This window comes from Dipodomys spectabilis, unplaced genomic scaffold (genome assembly GCF_019054845.1).
Source record: "Dipodomys spectabilis isolate Male_0828 unplaced genomic scaffold, ASM1905484v1 ptg000062l, whole genome shotgun sequence".
Taxonomy (NCBI): domain Eukaryota; kingdom Metazoa; phylum Chordata; class Mammalia; order Rodentia; family Heteromyidae; genus Dipodomys; species Dipodomys spectabilis.
In genome coordinates, this window is record NW_024870739.1 from 552,683 (window position 1) to 579,527 (window position 26,845).

General features: G+C 45.5%; 1 protein-coding gene and 1 non-coding gene across 2 annotated transcripts in view; one reads left to right on the forward strand and one right to left on the reverse strand.

Moving 5' to 3' along the window:
• The window catches only part of LOC122108609 (SLP adaptor and CSK interacting membrane protein), a 34,037-nt gene extending 12,756 nt beyond the window's left edge, over positions 1-21,281 (reverse strand). Inside the window, exons 1-3 of the mRNA XM_042680596.1 lie at positions 21,097-21,281; positions 2,415-2,538; positions 278-341 (exon numbers count right to left, since the gene is read on the reverse strand). Of these exons, the coding sequence (XP_042536530.1) occupies positions 278-341; positions 2,415-2,538; positions 21,097-21,105 (197 nt within the window). The 5' untranslated portion in view covers positions 21,106-21,281. The remainder of the gene's footprint in view (positions 1-277; positions 342-2,414; positions 2,539-21,096) is intronic.
• LOC122108653 lies at positions 5,579-5,685 on the forward strand. The gene has a single exon (XR_006147603.1). It is a non-coding gene; the product is annotated as a U6 spliceosomal RNA (small nuclear RNA).
• Positions 21,282-26,845: the final 5,564 nt, after the last annotated feature.

Genomic DNA, 26,845 nt, shown 5'->3' on the forward strand with positions numbered 1-26,845 from the left:
ACAAAAAACAGAAAGAAAAGAGAGAGAGAGAGAGAGAGAGAGAGAGAGAGAGAGAGAGAGAGAGAGAGAGAGAGAGAGAGAGAGAGAGGGATGAGAAGGGAAGGGAAGAGCCCAATTGGTGACAACTGTCAAAATAGATCTGACAAGGGGTTTGAACAGTAGAGAGTGGATCTGTGCTTACAATGCCCTGAGATTTCTGCCTTAACATGGGGCGGGTGAGCACATTTCTTGGCTCTATAGGAAGGGAAAGGTTTCAGAGACTTCTCCCTCAACTTACTCATACATCTTTTCTTCATCTCCTTGGTTCTGGCTCAAAGGCTTGGCAATTTCCCATTTCTTACCTAATAGAGGGAGAGAGACAGCATATAAATTTAGGATGAATTAGCAAAAGTTGTAATTTCAGAGTTTGGAAGTTTTCAGAGATCAAGTAGGTCCCGGGTATCTGGAAGATGAACTGCCAGGAGGGAACAGGACAGAATACAGAGCTGACCAGTGGTGGAACTGGCACTGAACCCAGGCTACCAAACCAGAAGCTGCTGGTACCCAGCAACAGAGAAGGTGGGTGGCTGCTTCTTCACGCCTATGCACTATGCCTGACACTTGATGGTCACTCAGGAATGAGATAAAGAGTAGGAAAAGCAATTTATAAGCTTGAATGTGTTGGCCATGTACTTTTATTTATTACAACTTGCTTGCTAATGTGAGATAAAGAGGGCAGGTAAGGTTTTGGGTTAGGATCATACTTTTATCTGTATCTAAGAAAGAAAAACTTTACAAAGGCAAATGGATAGAGGAGTGTAGGAGCCCACAATGCACTGTTTTTCATTCGTGTATATTAAATATACAAGTACTGGGTTTTAGAGTATACTTTTTGTATTCAATGATGTTAAGCAGGGCGCTGGTGGCATCCTAGCAATCCAGGAGGCTGAGATCTGAGAATCAAGGTTCAAACTAGCCCAGGCAGACAAATCTGAATCTTATCTCCAAGTAGCCAGCCATCAGAAAGCCAGAATTGAAGCTGTGGCTTGAGTGGTAGAGGGCCAGCGTTGAATGAAGTTCAACTGGTAAGCACATAGCACTGATTGTGTTAAGGGGGCAGAAGGGAAAGAACAATGAGCTGACATCTCAACACAGCTGGGCTCTGATCGAAACTCCATTGGTGCCTCTATTAAAGATCTGTGTCTCTCTGGAATATATGTTTTGTTCCAGTACTAAGGCTTGAACTCAGGACCTGGGTGCTTTCCCAGGGCCGGGCTCTCTGTCATTTGAGCCAAAGTTCCACTGCCAGCTTTATTGGTGGTGAATTGGAGAGAAAAGGTTTATGGACTTTTCTGTTCAGGTTGTTTTCAAACCACGATCCTCAGATCTCAGCCTCCTGAGCAGCTGGATTACAAATGTGATCCATCACTACCCAACTTTCCCTCTGAATATATATTATTATAGATAATGTTATTACATATAGTAGATATTATATAAAATAAGATATATAGTTATATACACATGCATATATAATAGCCAATATATTATTATATCATGCAATAGCATATATCTAATACATTATAATATAATATATCTTTATAGATTAATATCTAAAAAGATTATGAAGAATGAAAAGAAAAGCTTTTGCTTCTTGTGTATCTAGGACCTGTTGGCATTGGGTTGAGTAGGATTGTGATGCCAGGGAGGAGAGTGACCTGTTCACTGGTGGACACGTACACAGGGTGCTCAGAGGGAACATGTGTCTCACATAGCACTATCTCCAGGTAGACCCCTGGCTTAGGGTGTTTTCTAAGATCCTTTAGATAAGAGTTTCAAGACCACATACATTGAAATCAGGACTTTATGTTTTTGGAGCTCATTGGTAGAGCGCTTAGCTTGTATAGATAAGGCCTTGGGTTCAATTCCTCAGCACCACATAAGCAGAAAAGCTGGAAGTGACACTGTGGCTCAAGTGGTAGAGCATTAGCCTTGAGCTGAAGAGCTGGGAAACAGCACCCAGGCCCAGAGTTCAAGCCCCACAAATGAAAACAAAAACCAAAAAAAACCCCAAAACCTCACTGGTATGGACAGTTTTGAGTTTATACCATGTATTTTCTCTCAAGCCCCAGAGGCAGAATGCCACATAGAGAGAAAGTACCTGGGCACATAGTGCATTGAAACAGATTCTGCTATTTCTCAAACCTTCTGAGCCAACAAACTCTTTAGATATTATTTAACCTCTTCCTGCTTACAATGTAAACAGGAGAACCGAAGAGCAGGGCCCTAAGTTAGTGGCAGAGCTAGGCCTCAATTCCAGAGTGCTTGATGCTTAGTCCAGAGTTTAGGTCAGACAGGCCAGAAGGAATCTTCTTGCCCTACAGGAGCTGTGTGTGACACACTGACGACCCCTTTCCCCCAGGTTGGATGGCCATTACCTTGCCGAAGCTGCCACCTACAGACACAAAACAGGATAAGGCCCAGAATCAAGGAGACAACAATGATGGCCACAGCTAAAATGATCCAGAAATAGTCCTTCCACCAGGTCATTGCAGCGGGATCCTAGGAGGAATGGAGAGAGAAGCCAGAGGTATGAGTGCTCAGCAGCCTGGAATGAGACAGGGGATGGTTCCTACCACAGCTGCTTAGAGACTCACAGTGGAAGCCAGGTATCAGCAGGGAGGAGACCTCAGGCAAGACACATGACATGGGAAGAACGGCTCCTGCTACTTCACAGGGGTTTGTGAGGATGGATTTACGGTTGAGTGCCTACCAGGCACTTCACAGAGCAGATATATGACCACTACTCTTTCTTACATTGCAAAATTGCGATGGAGAGGAAGAGTGCTGCTAAAAGCCATAATTGATGACACTTTTTGAAGTATGTAGTAACTCAGGAGAGAGAGAATTCTGAGAGCATTTTATTATTGTTGTAGTAGTAGTAGTTGTTGTTAAGACAGTCCTGAGACTTGAACTCAGATCTGGGTGCTATTCCTTAGTTTTTTCACTCAAGGTTAGCATTCTACCACTTGAGCTACAAATCTACTTCAGACTTTCTTGGTGGTTATTTGGAGATAAGAGTCTCACAGACTTTTCTTTTTTTTTGGGTCCAGTCGTGGGGCCTGAACTCTGGGCCTGGGCGCTGTCCCTCAGCTCTTCAGCTCAAGGCTAGTGCTCTACCACTTGAGCCACAGCGCCACTTCTGGCTTTTTTCTGTTTGCTTATGTGGTGCTGAGGAATCGAATCTCACAGACTTTTCTACCCAGATATAGCTACAAACCATAATTCTTAGGTTTTCGTTCTTAGCCTCCTAAGTAGCTAGGATTATAGGTTTGAGCCACCAGCTCCCCACTCTCTAGCATTTATTTATTTGTTTGTTTGTTTATCTTTGCTGGAAGTTGAACTGAGGGCCTAGGTGATGTTCCTAAAGTTTTTTTTTGCTCAATACTAGTGCTCTACCACTTGAGCCATAGCTCCACTTCTGGCTTATTGGTAGTTCAGTGAAGATAAGAGTTTCACAGACTTTCCTGCCTGGGCTGACTTCAATTCCTGATCCTCAGATCTGTCTCCTGAGTAGTTATGCTTATAAACATGAGCTACCAGCTCCTTGGCAAGCTTTTATTTTTTGAAGGGGTGTAGGGGGGAGGCTACAAAAATACCTAGATGGACACTCTAGGTTTGACTATGAAATGAGTCTTGGTCCTCATGTCATAGAATTGAGGAGTAGTGGTCCCTATGTCATAGTGTTGAGAGTCAGTGAGCCTTTAAAGAGACAATTGGGTTATGAGGGATCCATCTCACGTGAGTGAACTGTTGCTCTTGCAATACTGTTTATCACAAGACTTGCTTCTTTTCTGCATGCATCCAGTTCCCTTCCTGCCATGAGTTGAAGTAGCAAAAGGCTCTCATCAGATATAGCCATCTGGGGCTGGAAAGGTGGCTCAGTGGTAGAGCACTTGCCTTACATGCCTGAGGCCCTGGGTTCGAGTCCTCACCACCACATAAGCAAAAAGAAAAAAGCCAGAAGTGGCGCAGTGGCTCAAGTGGTAGAGCACTAGCATTGAGCTGAAGAGCTGAGGGACAGCACCCAGGCCCAGAGTTCAGGCCCCACGACTGGACCCCAGATATAGCCATCTAATTTTGGGCTTTCCAGGCTTCAGAAATGGTTTGTGATTCTAGCTACTTGGGTGGGTGAGATGAGGACAAGCACTGTTAGAGGCCAACTTTAACAGAAAATTTCTCAAAATTCCATCTGGTGGAGGAAATCTGGACATGGTGGTGTGTGCCCATCCTAGCAACCATGGAAAGCCTAAAATGGGCAGATAGTGGTTTGGGTGCTTTGCCTGCACAGGAATCAAGACCTTATCCTAAAAATAAATAGTGAAAAACAGAGCTAATGCATGGTTCAAGTGATAAAGCAGCAGCAAACATGAAATCCTGAGGGCTGGGAAGGTGGCTCAGTGGAGAGCGCTTGCCTTGCATGCATGAGGCCCTGGGTTCGATTCCTCAGCACCACATAAGCAGAAAAAAACTGGAAGTGGCACTATGGCTCAAGTGGTAGAGCACTAGCCTTGAGGTGAAGAACTGAGGGACAGCGCCTAGGCCCAGAGTTCAGGCCCCACGACCGACCAAAAAACATAAAAACATGAAATCCTGAGTTCAAACCCAAGTATCAATAAAACATAAACAAATGTGTTTTCTTTAGAAATTATTCAGCTGTTGTTCTGATATAGTAATAGAGAACAGACCAAGACAATGGATCTCTTTGAGTGTGGCCTGGTCAGGAGGCCAAGCCGACAATGCAGAGCACACTGGGTTAGTGTTCCTAAGAAGAGGTACCAGAAATTTCAAGGCTGGCAGAGTAGAAAGGAGGCAAGTCTAGCAACACAGAACAAATCATGACAGGTGCTGGTGGCTCATGCCTATAATCCTAGCTACTCAGGATGCTGAGATCTCAGGATCACAGTTCAAAGCCAGTCTAAGCAGGAAAGTTCGTGAGACTCTCATCTCCAATTAACCACCAGAAAGCCAGAAGTGGTGCTGTGGTACAAAGTGGTGAAGCACTAGCCTTGAGCAAAAATGCTCAGGGATAGCACCCAGGCCCTGATTTTAAGCCCCAGATGAAAAAGAAGGAAGAGGAGGAAGAGGGAGAGGGGGAGGGGGAGGGGGGGGAGGAGGAGGCGGCGGCAGCAAGTCTGAGCATAGTTAGAAAGACCCCATAGTGGAAAATGACCAGTGTATTTATAAAGCACATGAATAATATTTGTTCTTGTGTGTGTGTGTGTATGTGTGTGTATGTGTGCCAGTACTAGCTTAGCATTTTTGCTCAAGGCTTCATGAGACACAGTTTGGATTTTGGTAATTTGTTGGATATAAGAATCTCTTGTGGGCTGGGAAGGTGTCTCAGTGGTAGAGTACTTGCCTTGCAAGCATTAGGCCCTGGGTTCGATTCCTCAGCACCACATAAGCAAAAAGAAAAAAGCTGGAAGTGGTGCTGTGGCTCAAGTGGTAGAGTGCTAGCCTTGAGCTGAAAAGCTGAGGGACAGAGTCCAGGCCCAGAGTTCAGGCCCCACAACCAGACCAAAAAAAAAAAAAATCTCTTGTGTTCGCTTTGGCAACACATGTACTAAAATTGGAAGGATACAGAGAAGATTAGCATGGTCCTTGCGCAAGGATGACACGCAAATTCGTGAAGCATTCCATATTTTTTTGTATGTCCCTCCCCCTGCTTTCACTGTATTTGATGTTGTTATAATTTGTGAAGGGGAAGGGGAAAAAAATCATTTAAATAGGGATACAGGTGGACCCATTGCAACAATGAGATATACAAGTTGTTATGTCCAAAATGAACTTTACAACTTTGGTGGGGGGGGGGGAGGGTTGGGTGGGGGGAGTGGGGGGAGGATGGGAAGGGATGGGAAGGGGAAACAAAGGAGGAGGCTACAATGCTTGATAAGAAATGTACTCATTATCTTGCCCATGTAATTGTAACCCCTCTGTACAGTATTTTCACAATAAAAAATAAACAAATTTTTAAAAAAAAGAATCTCTTGGACTTTCCTGCTTGGGCTAGCTTCAAACCGTGATCCTCAGATCTCAGCCTCCTGAGGAGCTGGGATTACAAGTGTGAGCCACTGGCACCCAGTTCTATATTTTCACTCTAAATGCCTAAATTATGATGTGTTGTAATCTGTTACCATCAAACCATCAGTGAAACTGCGCAGCACAGAGCAGCTTGTAGGAACAGGTCCTGGTGATAGAATGGCCTGGGTGCAGTGGTATTCCAAGTGAGAGAGGACATAAGACAGAGAGATTGGTTGATGCCAGGTTTTTAGTGACAGAGGAGCAGGCTGCAGGTCAGACGAACAGGAAATGCCTCCAGGACTAGAGGAGGCCTTTGAAGACTGGGCTGACTTTGTTCATGGAATTGGCTCCTGGTCAGTTCATTTGTGAAAGTAAAAATGATTTCTGAGGCATTCTTTTTTTTTTTTTTTGGTCGGTCGTGGGGCTTGAACTCTGGGCCTGGGCGCTGTCCTTCAGCTCTTCAGCTCAAGGCAAGCGCTCTACCACTTGAGCCACAGTGCCACTTCCGGTTTTCTGGTGGTTTATTGGAGATAGGAGTCTCACAGTCTTTCCTGCCCGGGCTGGCTTTGAACCGCGATCCTCAGATCTCAGCCTCCTGAGTAGCTAGGATTACAGGCGTGAGCCACCAGCGCCCGGCTCCTGAGGCATTCTTGTAGCTCTCCTGGCATTGTGGTCACAGGAGAATCAACTTCCGACGTCACCATTTAGCCAGTGGACACTCATTCATGCACATAACAAATGTTTCCCTGCAGACTATTTTTCCAGGGTGAGCAATAGAGAACAATAGAGAAAGAAGAACCATGGATTAAAAAAAAAAAAAAAAAAAAAGCTAGGTGCTAGTGGCTCATACCTGTTGTCTACTCAGAAGGCTGAGATCTGAGGACTGAGGTTCAACGCCAGCCCAGGCAGGAAAGTCTCTGAGATTCTTATCTCCAGTTAACTACCAGAAAACCATAAGTGGGGCTGTGAGACTCTTATCTCCAATTAACTACCAAAAAAAGCTGGAAGTGGAGCTTTGGCTCAAGTAGTAAAAGATTAGCCTTGAGTAAAGAAGCTCAGGGACAGAACCTGAGCCCTGAGGTCAAGCCCTAGTACTGCTGAGAGAGAGACAGAGAGAGAGAGAGAGACAGACAGACAGACAGACAGAGAGAAAGAGGAAAGGGAGGAGAGAGGGAGAGAGAGAAGAGGAGAGAAAGAAAAAAAGAGAAAGAAAGAAAGAAAGAACAAAAGAAAGAGAAAGAAAGAAAGAAAGAAAACGAGAAAAAACAGTATAGATTACAAATGGCTTTCCTTGCTTTCCCAGGGCCCAATGAGATCAAAAGAACACTGGATTTACCCAGATGCTGGTAGCTCATGCCTATAATCCTAGCTACTTAGAAGGCTGAGCTCTGAAGATGACAGTTTGAAACCACCAAAAAGCTAGAAGCAGAACCGTGGGGCAAGTGATAGAGTGCCAATCTTGAGCAGAAAAGTTAAAGGACAGAATCCAGGCCCTGAGTTCAAGCCCAACTGCTTCCCCTTGTACCCACCCCCACCCCTTCCCCCCACCCTCCCACCCCTCCACCCCCACCAAAAAATGTAAATTACAAAGTTTTGAAATTGGACTGAAATATCTCTGGGGAAGTTCCCTCACTCTACCCTTGATCCCCACCCCATGACTTCAGGACTTCAAGTGTCCTATCAGCAGCACTTGTCATAATCCAGCTGTGTTCATTTCCTAGGTGCTGCTCTAACTGTACAATGACAGAAACATACTCAAGCCATCAGGGGTGTGTGCCTGGGGGCCTGGAGAGGAAAGGATTGCTCAAGCCTAGGAATTTTGGGGCTAGCCTGAGTTAACATAGTGGGACTTTGATCTCTTTGAAAAAACAAACAAAACAAAACCCAAACCAACAAATCCTACCCTGGTACTACTAACTGATGCTAACAAAAAAAATCTAACTGGGCTGGGAAGATGACTCAGTGGTAGAGGGCTTGCCTTGCAAGCATGAGGCCCTGGGTTTGATTCCTCAGCACCACATAAGCAAAAAGAAAAAGCCGGAGGTTGCGCTGTGGCTGAAGTGGTAGAGCGCTAGCCTTGAGCTGAAGAGCTGAGGGACAGCGCCCAGGCCCAGAGTTCAGGCCCCACGACTGGACCCAAAAAAAAAAAATCTAACTGAGCACGGTAGACCAGGACTGTAATCAGAGCTGCTTAGGAGGTAGACTTTGAGGATCAAAGTTTGAGGGTAACTTGGGTAAAAAGTTAGTGAAACTTCCCCATCTCAATAATCTAGGAGTCATAGTTCATGTCTATCAGCTACTCAGGAGCTATAGGTAGGAAAACTATGCATTGAGGTTGGCCCTGGGCAAAAAAACTCAAGACCATACCTAAAATATAGTAATTATTATTTTTTGTCAGTCATGGGGCTTGAACTCGGCCTGGGTACTGTCCCTGATCTCTTCAGCTCAAGGCAAGTGCTCTACCACTTGAGCCACAGCACCACTTCCCTAAAATATAATTAAAGTGCCAGGTGCTGGTGGCTCATGCCTATAATCATAGCTACTTACAAGGCTGAGATCTGAGATCTGCCAGTCCAGGCAGTTAAGTTCCTGAGCTCCTTATCCCCAATTAACCACCAGAAAAATATAAGTGGGGCTGTGGCATAAGTGGTAGGGTACTAGCTTTGAGCCAAAATGCTTGTGGACAGTGCCCAGTCCCTGAGTTCAAGCCCTACAACCGACCAACTCCCCCCCCCCAAAAAAAATTAAAGGAAGAAAGAGCTGGGGCATTGCTCATTTGTTTGATAACCTGCCTAGCAGATAGAGGCCCTGAATTTCAACTCTAGTATAATATAAATATAATGCTTATAATGCTAAAATCCAAGTGTTGGCAGGGTTGTGTCTTTCTGGGAGAATGCATTTCCTAGTCTTTTTTTTTTTTTTTTTTTAATCGTTTGTGGGGCTTGAACTCAGGGTGCTGTCTCTGAGCTTTTCTTGCTCAAGGCTAGGGCTCTACCACTTTGAGTCACAGCTCCACTTCCAGTTTTCTGGAGGTTAACTGGGGATAAGCGCCTTATATAGATGTTCCTGTGTAGACTGGCTTTAAGTTGCGATCATCAGATCTCGGCCTCCTGAATAGCTTACAGTAGATTACAGGTGTGAGCCACAGCACCAGGCCCCATTTCCTAGTCTTTTGGCTTCTAGATGTCATTCACATTCCTTGGCTCATGACCATGTTCAAAGCCAGCACTGTTACATTCTCTGGCCTTTCTTCCAATGTCATACTTCCCTTCTGCTGCTCCTCCACTACTTCCTTCTCTCCTGTGTTAGGGCTCTTGTGATTACATTAGGCCCCTTAGTTCACTCAGAATAATTTCCCTCCCTCAGAGTCAGCTGATTAGCAATCTTAATACTGTCTGCAACCTAATTCCCCTTTACCATGAATTCTACCATGTTCACAAATTCTGGGAATTCAGACGTAGGCTTCCTGAGAGAGTTCAAGATATAAAAGACTTCAGACCTTCATGAGATGATGGTGCTCTTTAGTTAAAGTACTTCCATTAGATTGTACATTATTACATTTTGTAAAAGCATTTGTTTGTTTGTTTTGGGTCTGGTACTGTGGCTTGAACTCAGGGCCTGAGCACTGTCACTTAGCTTTTTCATTCAAGGCTGGTGCTCTACCACTTGAACCACACCTCCACTTCTGGCATTTTGCTGGTTAATTGGAGATAAGAGTCTCATGGACTTTTTTTCTGCCCAGGCTATCTTCAGCCCATGATTATCAGATAAGAAGCTAAGGTTTGAGAAGCTAAGGTTTATACATTTATTATTATTATTATTTTAACTTTTTGCCATCTTAGTGATATCTCAGGAAGGAAAAGGAGACAAAAGTGAGTGAAGATCTGTGATTTGATCAGAATATGGTGCCTGATGCTACTTGGCCCTAGTTGTGGAGCATCAGGGGTGGGGTGGGGAGGGGGGTGTCTAGCTACAAAGCAAACATGGGGTAGAGGAAGATACTGCTCCACAAGAGTAAGAAAAAAAAAAATAAACTGCTAGCAAGAGACTGAGGAGCTAGGAAGGGGTCACAAGGACTCAGACTCAGGAGCCAAAGTGGGGGCCAAGATCCTGTCTAGATAAGAGGTAGAACCTGACCAGAACTGGTCAAACCCCCAAGCTGGGAATCATCCCTAGTCCCAGGGCATAAAACCAATAAATACGTTGTGTTCATAAGAGAAATGAAAGCAGAACATGGTTGGAAAATTTCCAGAATTGGCAAGGCTTGTGTCTTCAGCTGGGCTTTGCTGCACACCATGAGAACTTCCTTCAGCATGGAAGCGCAGCTTAGAGCTGCTGACTCCTCTCAGTGCTCACTGCTCTCCACAGCCCAGCTGCTCAGTCCTTAGTCCTTTCAACAACTGTATGAGGCAGACAATCTTCTTCATCATTTCAGTTTATGGATAAGAAAACAGAGGATCAGGGGCTGGGAAGGTGGCTCAGTGGTAGAGCACTTGCCTTGCATGCATGAGGCCCTGGGTTTGATTCCTCAGCACCACATAAGCAAAAAGAAAAAAAAAAACAGAAGTGGCGCTGTGGCTCAAGTGGTAGAGCACTAGCCTTGAGCTCAAGAGCTGAGGGACAGCGCCCAGGCCCAGAGTTCAGGCCCCACGACCGAACCCCCCCCCCAAAAAAAGAAAAGAAAACAGAGGATCAGAAGGGCTACCAACTGCCCAATCTAGCTATGCTAGCAAGTAAAAGAAAATCAGAGGGGGCTGGGAAGGTGGCTCAGTGGTAGAGCGCTTGCCTTGCATGCATGAGGCCCTGGTTCGATTCCTCAGCACCACATAAGCAAAAAGAAAAAAGCCGGAAGTGGTGCTGTGGCTCAAGTGGTAGAGCACTAGCCTTGAGCTGAAGAGCTGAGGGACAGCGCCCAGGCCCAGAGTTCCGGCCCCACGACCGGACCAAAAAAAGAAAAAAGAAAAGAAAAAGAAAATCAGAAACTAAATCCAGGACTGTCTAACTTTTTTGTTTGTTCGTTTGTGTGCTAGTACTATGGCTTGAACTCAGGTCCCTTAGCTATTTTGCTCATTCTAGTTTTATGGTGATTCATTAGAGGTTAGATTCATTGGGTTGGCTTGCTTGGGCTAGCTTTGAATATTAATCCTAAGATTTCAGCCTCCTGATTATAGGCATGAGGCACTAGCACCTGGCAAGAGGCTTAAATTTTCATACCTAGTCTAGACTTCTCAAAATTATATTTGAACTGCTTGGGGAATGTATTTAAATATATATATATATATATTTTGGGGGGGGGGTCCGGTCGTGGGGCCTGAACTCTGGGCCTGGGTGCTGTCCCTCAGCTCTTCAGCTCAAGGCTAGCACTCTACCACTTGAGCCACAGCGCCACTTCCAGCTTTTTTCTTTTTTCTTTTTTTTTTTAATTTAATTTTATTTTATTTGAGAACATACTGTACAGAGGGGTTACAATTGCATGGGCAGGATAATGCATACATTTCTTACCAAGCATTGCAGCCTCCTCCTTTGTTTACCCTTCACCTCCCTTCCCAGCCTCCCACCTCCCCCCCACCCAATCATACCCCCCTCCCTCCCCCCCCACCGACATTGTAAAGCTGGTTTTGACATGACATTTTGTACTTCTCATTGTTGCAACAGGTCCACCTGAATCCTTAAACGACCTGTTTGTCCCCATCTCCTCCACATGTTATACTGACATCAAATATAGTGAAAGCGGGGGTTACACTGTGGGGGAGGGACATACAAAGCAACAAAGAAATAATCTTATAAATGCGTTAGAAACACATGCATGAAAGAAACAAAAACATTGAAATACATATTTAAGGGTTCGTTTTCTTAACATCACATTATCTGACCTTTTCCGCTTGACTCATACCTATACTAGATATTGCAAATAAGGGAAACCATGGGACCTATGTTTCTTTGGGCTTCACTTAATATAATTCACTTAATATAATTTCCAGCTTTTTTCTTATGTGGCGCTAAGGAATTGAATGCAGGGCCTCAGGCATGCAAGGCAAGCCCTCTACCACTGAGCCACCTTCTCAGCCCCATTTAAATATATTTTAACATTAGGGCCTACGTTCCCCTCTTGACTCCCAGTTCTGACGTATAGTTCTACTGTGGGACCTGGCATCAGCATTGTTAACAAACATTTAGAATGGTTCTCAACATTAGGCGTGTCTGCAGGAGCCTGATTGAGTCCTCACCAGCCAGAGGTGGTAAGAAACAGGGTGTAGATAGATTCCCAGGTGGCAGCAGCAGGAACTGGGAGCAATGAAAGACACCAGAAAGGACTCTGAACTCAAATCCCTCGCTACAGGATGGATGGTGCTCCTTGTTTTTTAACTGTATTTTTTAAAATCTTTTCTCTTTTTTTGGTACTGGGGATTGAACTCAGGATGTTGCACTTGCTAGGCAAGCGCTTTGCCACTGAGCTACATCCTAACTCATGCTCCCTGTTTAAGAACTCAGAGCTTTGGCCCTCTTTTTCTTTCTTTTTTTTGGGGGGGGTTCCGGTTGTGGGGCCTGCTCTTCAGCTCAAGGCTAGCGCTCTACCACTTGAGCCACAGTGCCACTTCCGGCTTTTTTCTTTTTGCTTATGTGGTGCTGAGGAATCGAACCCAGGGCCTCAGGCATGCAAGGCAAGAGCTCTACCACTGAGCCACCTTCCCAGCCCCTGGCCCTCTTTTTCTTTCTTCCCCTATCACCCTGCCCTTGGGGAAGGCTTAACACCTCATTTGCTGTCATCTGAGATGATTAGGGGCGAGATGAAAACTTCCATTGATCAAATGGATAGAAAGAGAAAAAAAAAAAACTTGCAAAGGGAAATGAGAAATCGCAGGCAGAGGATGGGAACAGGAAAGAGGGCTATCCCACAGACAGGGTAACCTGAGTTTCAAGACCAGAGGGAATGGAATGGGGAGTTAGGTTTGTTTGTTTATAATATGAGAAACTTCCTTTGTAAACTGAGGAGGCTGAAATCTGAGGATCACAGTTCTAAGCCAGCCCAGGCAGGAAAGTCTGTGAGACTTCTACTCCCAGTTCACCACCAGAAAACCAAAAGTGGTGCTGTGGCTCAAAGTGGCAGAGTGCTAGCCTTGAGCAAAAAGCTCAGTGACAGTGCTCAGGCCCTGAGTTCAAGCCTCATGACTGACCAAAAAAAATAAATAAATAAAAGGGGGGAACAAAGGATGGAGAGGATGTGTTGTGAAACTTTAGGGGAGACTGAGGTAGGAGAACAGGAAGCTGAGTGTTCGTACCCAACAGCCCCCACCTCCCCACTAAGTGAGCAACAAACTTCTTCAATGTTTTCTTTTTTGCCAGTCATGGACCTGAACTCTGGGCCTGGGCGCTGTCCCTCAGCTCTTCAGCTCAAGGCGAGCACTCTACCACTTGAGCCACAGCAGCACTTCCAGCTTTTTCTGCTTATGTGGTGCTGAGGAATCGAACCCAGGGCCTCATGCATGCAAGGCAAGCACTCTACCACTGAACCACCTTCCCAGCCCTCCTTCAATGTTTTCTAGCCCAGCTTTCTTCCCTGCATATCCCTGTGGCCATTCCTTCTGGAGCATTCCTTCCTCCTCACCTGCTCCTACCCAGTGAGCATACCTCAGCTTCCTGTAGGGGTATGCCACTCACCTGGTCATAGCTCATGATGAGCAGCTGACAGGGAGCCTGTTGCACTAACAGTTATCTCGTGGGGTGTTTGTTGTTTTTTCAATGTCTCCCACGCTGGCATGTAAGGATCAGGTGTACAGGGTGAATGAAAGACATCATGGTTTCTTTCTCCACTCTGGACAGACTTCTTTTGTGACAATGCAGGGTGACAGTATGACAGTAACCACTCGTATGTGAGTTGTCCTTTTCAAGGTTACTTCCCTTGGTCCCTGTTCCCTTTGTAAGGTTAGCTCCTCTTCCTTTGCCTGGCATCGTCAGCCCTCCAGAGAAGCTGCTACCTAAACCATTTAGATGCTAACTTCAGCCTACATGGATGGTTCATGCCTGTAATCTTAGCTACTCAAGAGACTGAAATCTGAGGGTCTCGGTGTGAAGCCAGCCTGGGCAGAAAATTCTGTGAGACTCTTATATCCAATTAACCACCAAAAAGAGCTGAAAGCGGAGCCATGGCTCAAGTGATAGAGCCCTAGCCTTGAGCACAAAGTTCAGGGGCAGCACCCAGGCCCTGAGCTCAAGCCCCATGAGAGAGAGAGAGGGGGGGGGGGCTGGCACCTCCACTTCTGACTTTTTGCTGGTTAATTGGAGAGAAGAATCTCTCATATTTGTCTGCCCAAGGCAGGCTTCGAACCATGATCCTTAGATCTCAGCCTCCTGGCTATGTAGGATTATGTGTACCAATGCCCAGCTTTAGGAGAAAAGATTGAGCAAGGCATTCCACAGAGGCGGGGGGTGGGTGGGGTGTGGGTGGAAGGTGTGAGGTGGTGGTAGGAAGCAGCTAGACAGCTCTAACTCTCACTTCTCAAAAAAAAAAATGAGCCAGTGCCGGGTGTCAGTGGCTCACACCTGTCATCCTAGCTACTCAGGAGGCTGAGATCTGAGGATCGAGGTTCAAAGCCAGCCTGGGCAGGAAAGTCCGGGAGACTCTTATCTCCAATAAACTACTAGAAAACCAGAAGTGGCGCTGTGGCTCAAGAGGTAGAGCACTCGCCGGGAGCTGAAAAGTGCAGGGACAGCGCCTAAGCCCAGAGTTCAAGCCCCACACCCGACCAAAAAAAAAAAAAAAAAAGAGCCAGTGATGGTGACATCACCCTTCATCAGAAGTTCCTGAGCCTGGATTTATGTGGCACAGTTTACTTTCTCAACCAAGATCCTTAGTAAGAAATACAGTTGGCAGGGCTGGGAAGGTGGCTCAGTGGTAGAGCGCTTGCCTTGCATGCCAGAGGCCCTGGGTTCGATTCCTCAGCACCACATAAGCAAAAAGAAGAAAGCCGGGAGTGGCGCTGTGGCTCAAGTGGTAGAGCGCTAGCCTTGAGCTGAAGAGCTGAGGGACAGTGCCCAGGCCCAGAGTTCAGGCCCCATGACCGGACCCCAAAAAAAAAAAAAGCAAGAAATACAGTTGGCAATGTGAAAGGTACACATTCACACAAATATGAAATATTGACTGGCCTTGGGCATCAAGGGAACAAGTTTCTTTTCCTTCCTTTCTTTTTTTTTTAAGTCTGAGACCAGGACTCGAACTCAGTACCTGATGCTTTCACTCGTTGCCTAGCACTCTACCAACTAAGCCATGCCTCTAATTCTGGGGATATACTTTGCACGCATGCGCTAGTACTGGGGCTTGAACTTGCCCTCTACTCCCACTTGAGCTACACCTTTAGTTCCTGCTTCTTGCTACTTAACTGGTGATAAGAGGCTCTTGGATTGGCCTGCCTAGGCTGAATTTCAACTTTTATCCTTCGATCTCAGTTTTCTGAGATGTTTGTCAGAGCAGCTTTGTGTTGGTGGCCTGTCCTGGGAACCAAGAAAGGGACTTAGTTCAACCCTGAGGTGGTACTGTACAGAATCTCACACTATGAGGCTGCCAGCCAGTGCTGACCAGGGGGTCAGAGTCACTTCCTAGAGAACTCACAGACATCCCTGGAAGGGTATTGGAATCTGGAAGCAATAAGGAGATCAGCAGATCTCAAGGAGCTGCGTGCTCCATTCCAGATCCTGCACCAGCAGCTCTTGGGAGATGCTCTTCTCGTTTCCAGACGAGAACACTGACGATGTTCAGGAAGGTCATCCCCACACCTGGCAGATGTCATGGCAGCCAGGGCCATAAGGGCAGCTGACAGCAACTTGAAATTCAAGTGTGCCCAGAGTAGAGCTGATGGTCACAAGAAGGACTCCAGCATCTCTTCTCTTTCTTGTCCCTCCATTTCTACCTAAAGATGGAAGCCTCCGCCTCATTTCTCTTCCTCCATGGTCCCTGAGCGTACTTTCTTCTAATCTGTCTCCAGATTCCACCTCTGCCTCAGCTTTTAGTCCATTCCCTCCACTCCATCTTCTCCTTCCTTCCTTCCTCCTTCCTTCCTTCCTTCCTTCCTTCCTTCCTTCCTTCCTTCCTTCCTTCCTTCCTTCCTTCCTTCCTTCCTTCCTTTCCTTCCTTCCTTCTTTCCTCAATACTGGGTTTTGAACTCAGGACCTTGCTAGGCAGGCATGGAATCAAGTCTCAGGTGTACCTATACCCCTTACATAGCTGGGATCACAGGTACACTCTACCATACCCAACTATCCTTCCTCTTCTGCTAGTTTAGGAGCTGAGATTACAAGCATGAGCCATCACTCTTGGCATTTTTCCCTGCTTTAGTTCTGGTCCTGTCATTTCAAGACCTGGATTATTATATTTTTTAATTTTATTTTTGTTGGTCGTGGAGCTTGAACTCAGGGCCTAGGTGCTGTTTCTGAGCTCTTTTACTCAAAGCTAGCGCTGAGTTCAAGCCCCACGACCGACAAAAATAAATTTTTCCAGTTTTCTGGTGGTTAATTGGAAATAGGAGTCTCATGGACGTTCCTGCCCAGGCTAGCTTTGAACTCTGATCCTCAGATCTCAGTCTCCTGAGTAGCTAGGATTACAGGCAAGAGCCACTAGCACCTGGCCTAAACTCTATATATTGGTACCAGTCCTGGGGCTTGAACTCAAGGCCAGAACACTGTTTCTGCACTTTTGTGCTCAAGGTTAGCATTCTACCTCTTGAGCCACAACTCCACTTTTATCCAGACTTTACTTATGTAATTTTCACCAGTTCTGGGGCTTAAACTCAGGGCCCGGGCACTGTCCCAGGACTTCTTTTGCTCAAGACTAGCACTCTACCACTTGAGCCACAGCACCACTTCCGGCTTTTTCTGCTTATGTAGTACTGAGGAATGGAACCCAGGGCTTCATGCATGCAAGGCAAGCGCTCTACCACTAACCCACATTCCCAGCCATAGCTCCACTTTTTGCTGGCTGCTAATACTTCTTTGTCCCATTCTCAGCTGTTGACTATAAATGTGACCCTGTCCCTTCCCTGCTGTAAGCCTTTCAGAAATTCCTTATGAGGGAAGCAGAGTGAAGTCTGAGTCCCCACTGCTGAGCATGGCCAAAGCCATTGTATTGACTCCTGTCTTAGACTCTCACCTTTTGTGCCTTACTTTGCTAGGCATATACCCCGAAGTTCCAGGGACTCCCTGTGGCCTCCTCCCCATGGCCTCCTAACCTAGGCTCCCTCAGGTTGTGTTACTGGTCCACTAATGGCCCTTGGGTGGTGACAGCTCCCAGGTTTGTACCCTGAAGTGCGGAACTACAGTCTGGTTGTCTTGCAGCTGCATTTGCATAGAAAACATTCTGTTTTTATTTAGATATGCAAAATCCGTAAGAATAGCAAATCTTTCTGTAGATACATAATGTGGAGATTCACACTTGAAATGACATTGAGAGAATGTCAACTCTCCACACCCAAACTGGGAAATCCTTCCATTCTGATGGCTTGGAGGGGGATGAGGAAACACTTGGAGCGGGGAGTGAAGCTCACTCCCTTTTCCTGCTCCTAATCCCCACTCAAACCCACTACTTGATTCGGTCCCAGCCACAGGGTCCCCTGGATGGGCCTTGAATACAAGAAAGTCTGTGTTCATGGGCTGGGAAAGTGGCTCAGTGGTAGATCGCTTGCCTTGCATGTTCGAGGCCCTGGGTTCGATTCCTCAGCACCACATAAGCAAAAAGCTGGAAGTGGCGCTGTGGCTCAAGTGGTAGAGCGTTAGCCTTGAGCTGAAGAGCTGAGGGACAGCGCCCAGGCCCAGAGTTCAGGCCCCATGACCGGACCCCCAAAAAAAAAAAGAAAGTCTGTGTTCAATCCTCTTGTCAGATAGCATGCAATTCTATATACTTTTATTTTTTGTGTAAAAATAGTTATTTTCCAGTAATTTCCTGGGAAGGGGCTGGGACTGGGGCTTGAACTAGGGCCTAGGTACTGTCCCTTAGTTTTTCATTCAAGGCTGGCACTCTACTGGCTGGCACTCTATTGTTTGACTCACAACCAAATCCTGGCTTTTTTTGGTAATTAGTTAGGAGATAAGACTCTTATGGACTTTGTTACCCAGGCTAGCTTTGAACTGTGATCCTCAGGTCTTAGCTTCCTGAGTAGCTGGAATTACAGTTGTAAGCTTTAGTGCCTGATCCAGTAATTTCTTAAATTGTTTATAACTGGGGCTGGGAAGGTGGCTCAGTGGTAGAGTGCTTGCCTTGCATGCATGAGGCCCTGGGTTCGATTCCTCAGCACCACATAAGCAAAAAAGAAAAAAGCCGGAAGTGGCACTGTGGCTCAAGTGGTAGAGTGCTAGCCTTGAGCTGAAGAGCTTAAGGACAGCGCCCAGGCTCAGAGTTCAGGCCCCACCACCGGACTCAAAAAATAATAATAATAACTGGGGCTGGGAAGGTGGCTCCGTGGTAGAGTGCTTACTTGCATGCATGAGACCCTGGGTTCGATTCCTCAACACCACATAAGCAGAAAAAAAAAGCCAGAAGTGATGCTGTGACTCAAATGGTAGAATGCTAGCCTTGAGCTGAAGAGCTGAGGGACAGTGCCCAGTCCCAGAGTTCAGGCCCCACAACTGGCCAAAAAAAAAAAAAAGAAAGAAAAAAAAAAGAAAAAGAATTAGGAATATAGCTAGGAACTGCTGGCTCACACCTGTAATCTTATCTACACAGGAGACTGAGATCTGAGGATCATAGTTCAAAGCCAGCCCAGTAAGGAAAGTCTGTGAAATTCTTATCTCCAATTAACTATCAAAAAGCCAGAATTGGCACTGTGGCACAAAATGGTAGAGAGCAAGATTTGAGCACAACCAGAAAAAAAAAACAACTATTTGGACTATATTCATTTTAATTCACCCACTTCATTTGTCCACCCCAACTTCCCTTTCTTTGGAAGAATAACTATAGTGACACTATTATAATGATACAAACACAAAATAAGGAGTATTCAAAGTATATATTACAACTTACTATAAGCCTGTTGCTATATTTGTTCCTAATTTCAATAGAGGATTATGAATTTATCCATATTTTGCAGACCCAGCAAACTGTAGGATACTGCTAATTGTAGTTAAAAAACATCAAAAATTTCTAGTTATAAACAATTCTAATTATGGGGCTGGGAAGGTGGCTCAGTGGTAGTGTGCTTGCCTTGCATGCCAGAGGCCCTGGGTTCAATTCCTCAGCACCACATAAGAAAAAAGCCGGAAGTGGTGCTGTGGCTCAAGTGGTAGAGCGCTAGCCTTGAGCTGAAGAGCTGAGGGACAGCGCCCAGGCCCAGAGTTCAGGCCTCACGACCAGACCAAAAACAAAACAAAACAAAAACCAAAAACAAATAAACAATTCTAGTTATAAACATTCCTATTTCTTGAATGTGTTTAGATCCAAATAAAACACATGAAAAATCTCAAAATTATCCTCACCTAGGAGAAAAAGATCAATAACACAATACATTAAACTATCCACAGTAGTTTGCATGAGGTAGTGGAATTTGGGATCATTATTTTGTTTTGTTTTGTTTTGGTCCGGTCGTGGGGCCTGAACTCTGGGCCTGGGCGCTGTCCTTCAGCTCTTCAGCTCAAGGCTAGCGCTCTACCACTTGAGCCACAGCGCCACTTCCGGCTTTTTTCTTTTTGCTTATGTGGTGCTGAGGAATCGAACCCAGGGCCTCATGCATGCAAGGCAAGCGCTCTACCACTGAGCCACCTTCCCAGCCCTGGGATCATTGTTTATCCCTACTTCTCTGCAATTTTCATATCTTCAGAAGAAAAAAAAATCCTAAAAAAATTTTCTGAAGCTCCTCAGCCTTGTGTTCTCCAGATTCAACAATGTCCTCTTTTCTTTCTTTTATTTTGTACATATATATATATACATAATGTTATTATGTATATAGACACTATATAATATATACATAATATATAAAATATCTATTATATTATATATTTTACATTGATAGTGTATTATAATATATATGCATACACACATATACAAAATAGACAGGGTCTTTCCTAGATTGGTCTTGAACGCCTGGGCTCAGTGATTCTCTTATCTCTGCCTCCAATTGCTAAGGCTACAAGGGTAGTCATGGTACCAGGAACTGGGAACCAGGAATCCATACCCTCAGTGGATTGTCCTTCAGAGGTCCACAATGCAATGGGGCCAGAGAAGGGAGTAGCTTTCGCAAGAAGTACAGCAATTGGAGTTGGAAATGAACATGTAGAACCCATGTCTCCTCCCAGATTAATTTCCTTTTCTTTTTCTTTTTTTACCAGTCCTGGGGCTTGAACTCAGGGCCTGGGCACTCTACCACTTGAGCCACAGTGCCACGTCTGTCTTTTTCTGTTTATATGGTAAACATATCAACAGAATTGAACCCAGGGCTCCATGCATGCTAGGCAAGCACTCTACCACTAAGTCACATCCCCAGCTCCCAGATTAATTTTCTAGAGAGAAAGAGGCAGACAGCTCAATCAAGAAATCACCCCAGCCAACATACCTCCATCCTGATGCCTCTGCAGTCAGTGTGTAGCTTTCTGAACACCAGAAATGCAGTGACCAAGATACTAAGACTTTTGGTATACCAGTTGCTTCATCCACAGGCCCCAAGATGTAGCTCACCTAGTCAATGCGTTGCCCTGACCAGCAGCCCAGAGCTGCAGGGATCCTCTTCTAGACCAACTATCAAGTCTCACATCAGTATCCTCTCCTCCACTGTACACAGCCCACTCCCAATTAGTGCCTCGTCTCAACGGAAGAAGTAGACTTCATCATCTCTTCACACACACCAGGAACAGAAGCTGGGATAGAAGAAATACTGCCCAAGGTAGCATAGCCAGCGATGCCCAAAGCCAGTGTTTCTCCATCTCCATCTGGTGCCAAGTTCTTAGGCTACAATGTCCCAGCCCACACCCTGCCATTGCTCTCATGGACATGGTACCTGCTGCTACTGGCCTGTGGTAGAGACAGCAGGAAAGTGGATGTAGGAAAGATGCAGCATTTACCTGGGTCATGGGTGTCCAGATGGGAGAGCCTTTGAGGGCAGCTGCACACTGAGGGTTGTGTTTGGGTGCCGCTGACAGTTGCAGTGTTGCCTACAAGCCCTCACTCAGCCCTGGAGGCCGGGCATGAGCACCAGCCTGCCCATACTTCCTCTTTCCTGCCAGCCAGCCCATGGAGGGAGGGGGGACTGAGCGCGGTGACCAAGGCAGCCATTCCACTTCCCAGGGAAGCCACTGCCCGGGATTTCCCAGAGCCAAATATCTCTCTGTGTCTTTCTCTGTTTCTCTGTCTCTGTCTCCCTTCTTTCCTTCCTTCCTTTCTTTCTCTTTCCTTCTTCCCACCTACCCTCCCTCCTTCCTTCCTTCCTTTCTCTTCTTTCTTTCTCTTTCCTTCCTTCTCTCCCTTCTTTTTCTTTCTTTCTTTTCTCTCTTTCTTTCTTTCTTTCTTTCCTTTCTTTCTTTCTTTCTCTCTTTCTCTCTTTCTTTCTCTCTTTCTTTCTTTCTTTCTTTCTTTCTCTCTTTCTTTCTTTCTTTTGTTTTCTTTCTTTGTCAGCCGTGTTGAACTCTGGGCCTGGGCACTGTCCCTCAGCTCTTCAGCTCAAGGCAAGTGTTCTATCACTTGAGCCACAGTGCCACTTCTGTTTTCTGGTGGTTTATTGAAGCGTCTCACAGACTTTCCTGCCAGGCTGGCTTTGAATAGCGATCCTCAGATCTCAGCCTCCTGAGTAGCTAGGATTACAGGCATGAGCCATCGACGCCTGGCCCTTCCTTCCTTCCTTCCTTTCTTCATTCGTTCCTTCCTTCCTCCTTCCTTCCTTCCTTTCTTTCTTTCTTTCTTTTTTCTCTTTCCTTCCTTCCCTCCTCCTACTTTCTCTTTCTTCCTTACTTTCTTTCTCTTTCTTCCTTCCTTTCTTTCTTTCTCTTTCTTTCTTTCTTTCTTTCTTTCTTTCTTTCTTTCTTTCTTTCTTTCTTTCTTTCTTTCTTTCTTTCTTTCTTTCTTTCTTTCTTTCTTATGTTACCTTTAAGTAGTTGTACGTAGGAGTTGCCATTTAACAAGGCAGTTTATGAATACAGTATATCTTGCTCAATGTCACCTCTCTCAACATTTTCATTCAGCCTTCCTCTCCCAACCCCTTCCTTCACTCCCTCAGTTTTGTAGGACCTACATTGGATTCTTGTCTCAGAAGCCAAATCTTCTCGTTGTTTCTGTTGCTCTCCTAAGGAGCACAGGATGCGGGAGGCACACCTGGGGAAAACCAAGTCACCATGCTGTGAAATTAGCTGCTTCTAAGTGAATGAGCAGTCACACCAATGGAACACTAAGGAGCATTGAATCTGCCTGGAGCCAATGAGTTGTTATTGCTCTCAGTAATAATGATGATAACTTGTTGAGCATCGTGGCACACACCTGTAATCCCACCTAATCTGGAGGCAGAGACTGGAGGCTCATGCATTTGAGGCCAGCCTACGCAAAGTTAGTGATGCTCTACCTCAAAAACAGAATACAAAGCCAGGCATGCTAGTAGCTCACATCTATAATCCTAACTACTCAAGAGGCTGAGATCTGAGGGTCAAGGTTTAAAGCCATCTTCAGTAGACAAATCCAAGAGACCCTCATCTTCAATTAACCAGCAAAAAGCTAGATGTGGAGATTTGGCTCAAGAGGTAGAGTGCTAGCTGTGTGTGAAAATGCCTAGCAAGTATTCCAGGCTCTGAGTTCAAAACCTAGAATGTCTAATAAATGTTTTGCATCCTTCGTGGAAGAGTCCAGATGTGTAATTTATGCTGATTTCCCTCGTATAAATACTTCTCCAGGGGCTGGGAAGGTGGTAGAGTGCTTGCTTTGCATGCATGGGGCCCTTGGTTCGATTCCTCAGCACCACAGAAGCAGAAAAAGCCGGAAGTGGGGCTGAGGCTCAAGTGGCTGAAGAGCTGAGGGACAGCGCCCAGGCCTAGAGTTCAGGCCCCACAACCGACAAAAAAAAAAAAGAAAGAAAAGAAAAGAAAAAAGAAATATTTCTTCATGGCCAATTTGAAGATGTTAACAGGACCCCAAAAGACTTTGAATTAGAAGGCCAGGTACACAATGGCTTTTCTGGACCTGCTGAGTCCCAGTATGGAGCCCAGGCTGGGGACCAGGTGCTGGAACCAGTGTTTAACACGTTCCTTTTCTCACCAGCTTTACTTACCTGAAAGATTCTCATGCCCTTTTTATAGGTGAAAACACTGAAGCTCAGAGAGGTCACATCACAGAAACAACTTTGCACAGTGAGGGAGATGACTTTGAGCCCATGAGTCTGTGTGCTAGTAGCTCACACCTGTAATCTTAGCTACTTGGAAGATTGAGATCTGAAGCTCCCAGTTCAAAGCCAGCTTGGACAGAGAAATCCAAGAGACTGTGATATCCAATTAACCAGCAAAAAGCTGGAAGCAGATACTGGTACTCTACCACTTGAGCCATAGCTCTACTTCTGGTTTTGTTTTGGCTAATTAGAGATAAGATTCTCATGGACTTTTCTGCCCAGACTGGCTTCAAACTTCCATCCTCAGATCTCGGCCTCCTGAGTAGCTAGGATTACAGGTGTGGCCACCACAGTCTGGCAGTAATTATACTTATTTTTAAGTCTTTGTGTGTGTGTTTAAAATTTTAAACCAGAATTTAAAGTAATTTACATGCCACCATTGCAGTACTGACTGAAATTGACTATTACTAATTACCATTCTGTTATCTTAGTTTAAAGAACTCCCTTTAACATTTCTAGAAACATTTCTAGTGAGGCCAATCTAGAGGTGATGAATTCCCTCAGCTTCTGTTGCTCATGAAAGTCTTTATGTATTCTCTTCTGAGGCACAGCTTTGCCAGGTAAAGCATTCTTGGTCAGCAGTTTGTTTCAGTGCTTTGGAAATCTTACTTCATTTCTTTTTTTTTTTTTGTTTATGTTTGGCTTAGATGCCATCTGTGTTCTCTTGTAATTCTCTGAGCTTCCTTAAAACAATGGTTTTAAATTCTTTTACATGCAATGAATAGATTTTAATTTCTTTCAGGACTAGATACTGAAGCGCTATGATGCTCTTTTGGTGATGGATCATATTGCATTGGTTTCTCATGATTCTGGTAGTCTTGCTTTACTGTATTTAAAAAAAAAAGATCCTGGGGCTTTAACTTGGCCTGGGTGCTATCCCTGAGCCTCTTTGTGCTCAAAGTTAGTGCTCTACCACTTTAAGCCATAGTGTCACTTCTGGTTTTCAGGTGATAGAGCCTCACAGAGATTCCTGCCCAAGCAGGCTTCAAACTGGGGTCCACAGATCTCAGCCTCCTGAATAGCTAGGATTATAGGCATGAGCTACTGGCGCCCAGCTGCTTTACTATCTTGGTACATGAAGAGGCAGTAACTTCTTCTAGTTGTCAGTGTGTGTGTGTGTGTGTGTGTGTGTGTGTGTGTGTGTTTGGAATCAGAACCAGGGCCTTGAGCTACCTCTACTACTCAGCCAGGATAGAGGATGTGATTGTGCATGTGTGTGTATGTGCCAATACTGGGGTTTGAACTCAGGGCTTCATACTTTCCCTTAGATTTTTTTGCCTAGGGCTGACATTGCACCACTTGAATCACACCTCTGCTACTGATTTTTTCCTGGTTAATTGGAGATAAGAGTCTCATAGACTTTCCTGCCCAGGCAGGCTTCAAACCATGACTCTTAGACATCAGCCTGTTGGAGTAACTAAGATTTCAGGCTTGAGTCACTGGTGCCCACCAGTCCAAAGCTCTCTCAGAACTTCCAAGTGGATTTAGATTTGTCTTCTCTACTCTCCTTGATTTTTTTGTTATTTAGGGAGGATTCTTTGTGCTGTATGACTTCTTCTTGATCCTGCAACGCTTGGTCATTTACTGATGGTCTCCCATTTGTCCAAGTTTCTGTGCTTTTGCCCATTCCTACAAAGTCAATCCCTGAGTTCAACCCCCAGCACCAACAAACACACACACACACACACACACACACACACACACACGCATGCGCACGCGCACACACACACACACACACACACACACACACACACACACACACACACACACAGAGGCACATGCAGGGCACCAGCCCAGGTCTGGGAGATGAGCTATGGAGACCACTAGGCATGACTGTGGGCATGTTGGGGAACGAGCAGTTGAGGCAGCTGCTATTGTCTAAACCTCCAGATGGAGTCCATGATGCAGCTGGCAGGCAGGATGTATGGCCTTTTGCTGTTTTGAACCCTGATTTCCAAGAGTTGCTTTCTTGCTCCCAACTTCTCAGCCATGCCTATCCCATCACTGTTTCAAGAAAGAAGTAGGACACAAAGTCCAGCACACTTGGGACAATGTGCCCTTGCTTTCTCCTGCAGGTGGATCATGAGCCAGGGGCTGTTCTGGTGCTGAGTTCAGCCCTTATGGGGGAGGGTGATGCTGGTAATATGCCCTTTTTATTGCCTGCAGTGTGTCTGCTTTTAGGTATGCTTTTAGGTATTTTGCTCCAGTACTGTGCTGGAACTTCTGGGGACTCCTAGACTTCCACAAGGTGCCCTAGTACATGGATGTATGGTTGTCACTTATAGGAGAGACAAATTAAAAACTATCCTGCCATTTTCCTCTGTATTCTCCTCTTCTGTTACTATCTGCTTTTCCCTGCTGATAGATTCCTGGACACCTCTCTATGACCCTCTCTAATCTTGGTACCAACATACCTTAAAGACAATAGAAAACACCTGCATGGGGCTAGTGGCTCATACCCATCACTCTAGCTACTCAGGAGGCTGAGATCTAAGGATCACAGTTCAAAGCCAGCCTGGGCAGGAAATACTGTGAGACTCTTATCTACAATTAACCACCAGTAAGCCAGAAGTGGAGATGTGGCTTGAAGGGTAGAGTACCAGCCTTGAGCAAAAAAAGCGGAGTGAGCACTCAAGACCTTAAGTTTGAGCCCCATTAGCAGCACAAATAAAATAAACTAAAATAAATCTGAATAAAAAATAAAACTGCATAAAGAAGCTGTCATCCACAGACAGAGGCAATTTCATTTTATGAAACTTGAGGGCCTATTTTGTCAGGATGTGCAAAGATTAGAGAAAAGATCTAGCAAGAAAGCCCCTCAGCCTATCCACCAGGGGTCACACTTGTAATCCCCACTGCTCAGGAAGCTGAGATCTAAGGATCTAAGGATCTAGCCTGGGCAGTCTCCAATCAATCAATCACCAAAAAGCCCCAAGTGGAGTTGCAGCTCAAGTGGTAGAGTGCCAGCCATGAGTGAAAAAGCTAAGAGACAACATCCAAGCCTGAGTTCAAGCCTCAGCAACGGCACACACAAAAGAAATCCCTCAGGGTGGCTGAGTGGGTAGTTCAATGGTATAGTACCGGCCTCACATGCTGAGGTCTGGGTTTGATCTTCATCTTAGGGGGAAAAAAAATCCCCCAAGGTGCAGGAGGAAAGTAAAGACAGACTAATGCAGGTTAACTTTATTCCACGTCCTGTCCTCATAGGACAGGACTCAGCTGAGTGAGTCACAGAAGTCATTAGTGACCAAAGATGTGAATGTTAGTGCTCTAGAGGCACAGGAGAGCTGAGAGGGCCACCGTTGAATGGTGACATTCGAATTGGGCCTTGACAGCGGTGTAGGAGTTCACCAAATAGAAAGAATGCAGGTAAAGCCAGAGTGTTTGGAGAATGGCAAATGACTGTACCAGACGGGGACTGAGTATAGCTGGTAAGCAAAGGCCTGAGA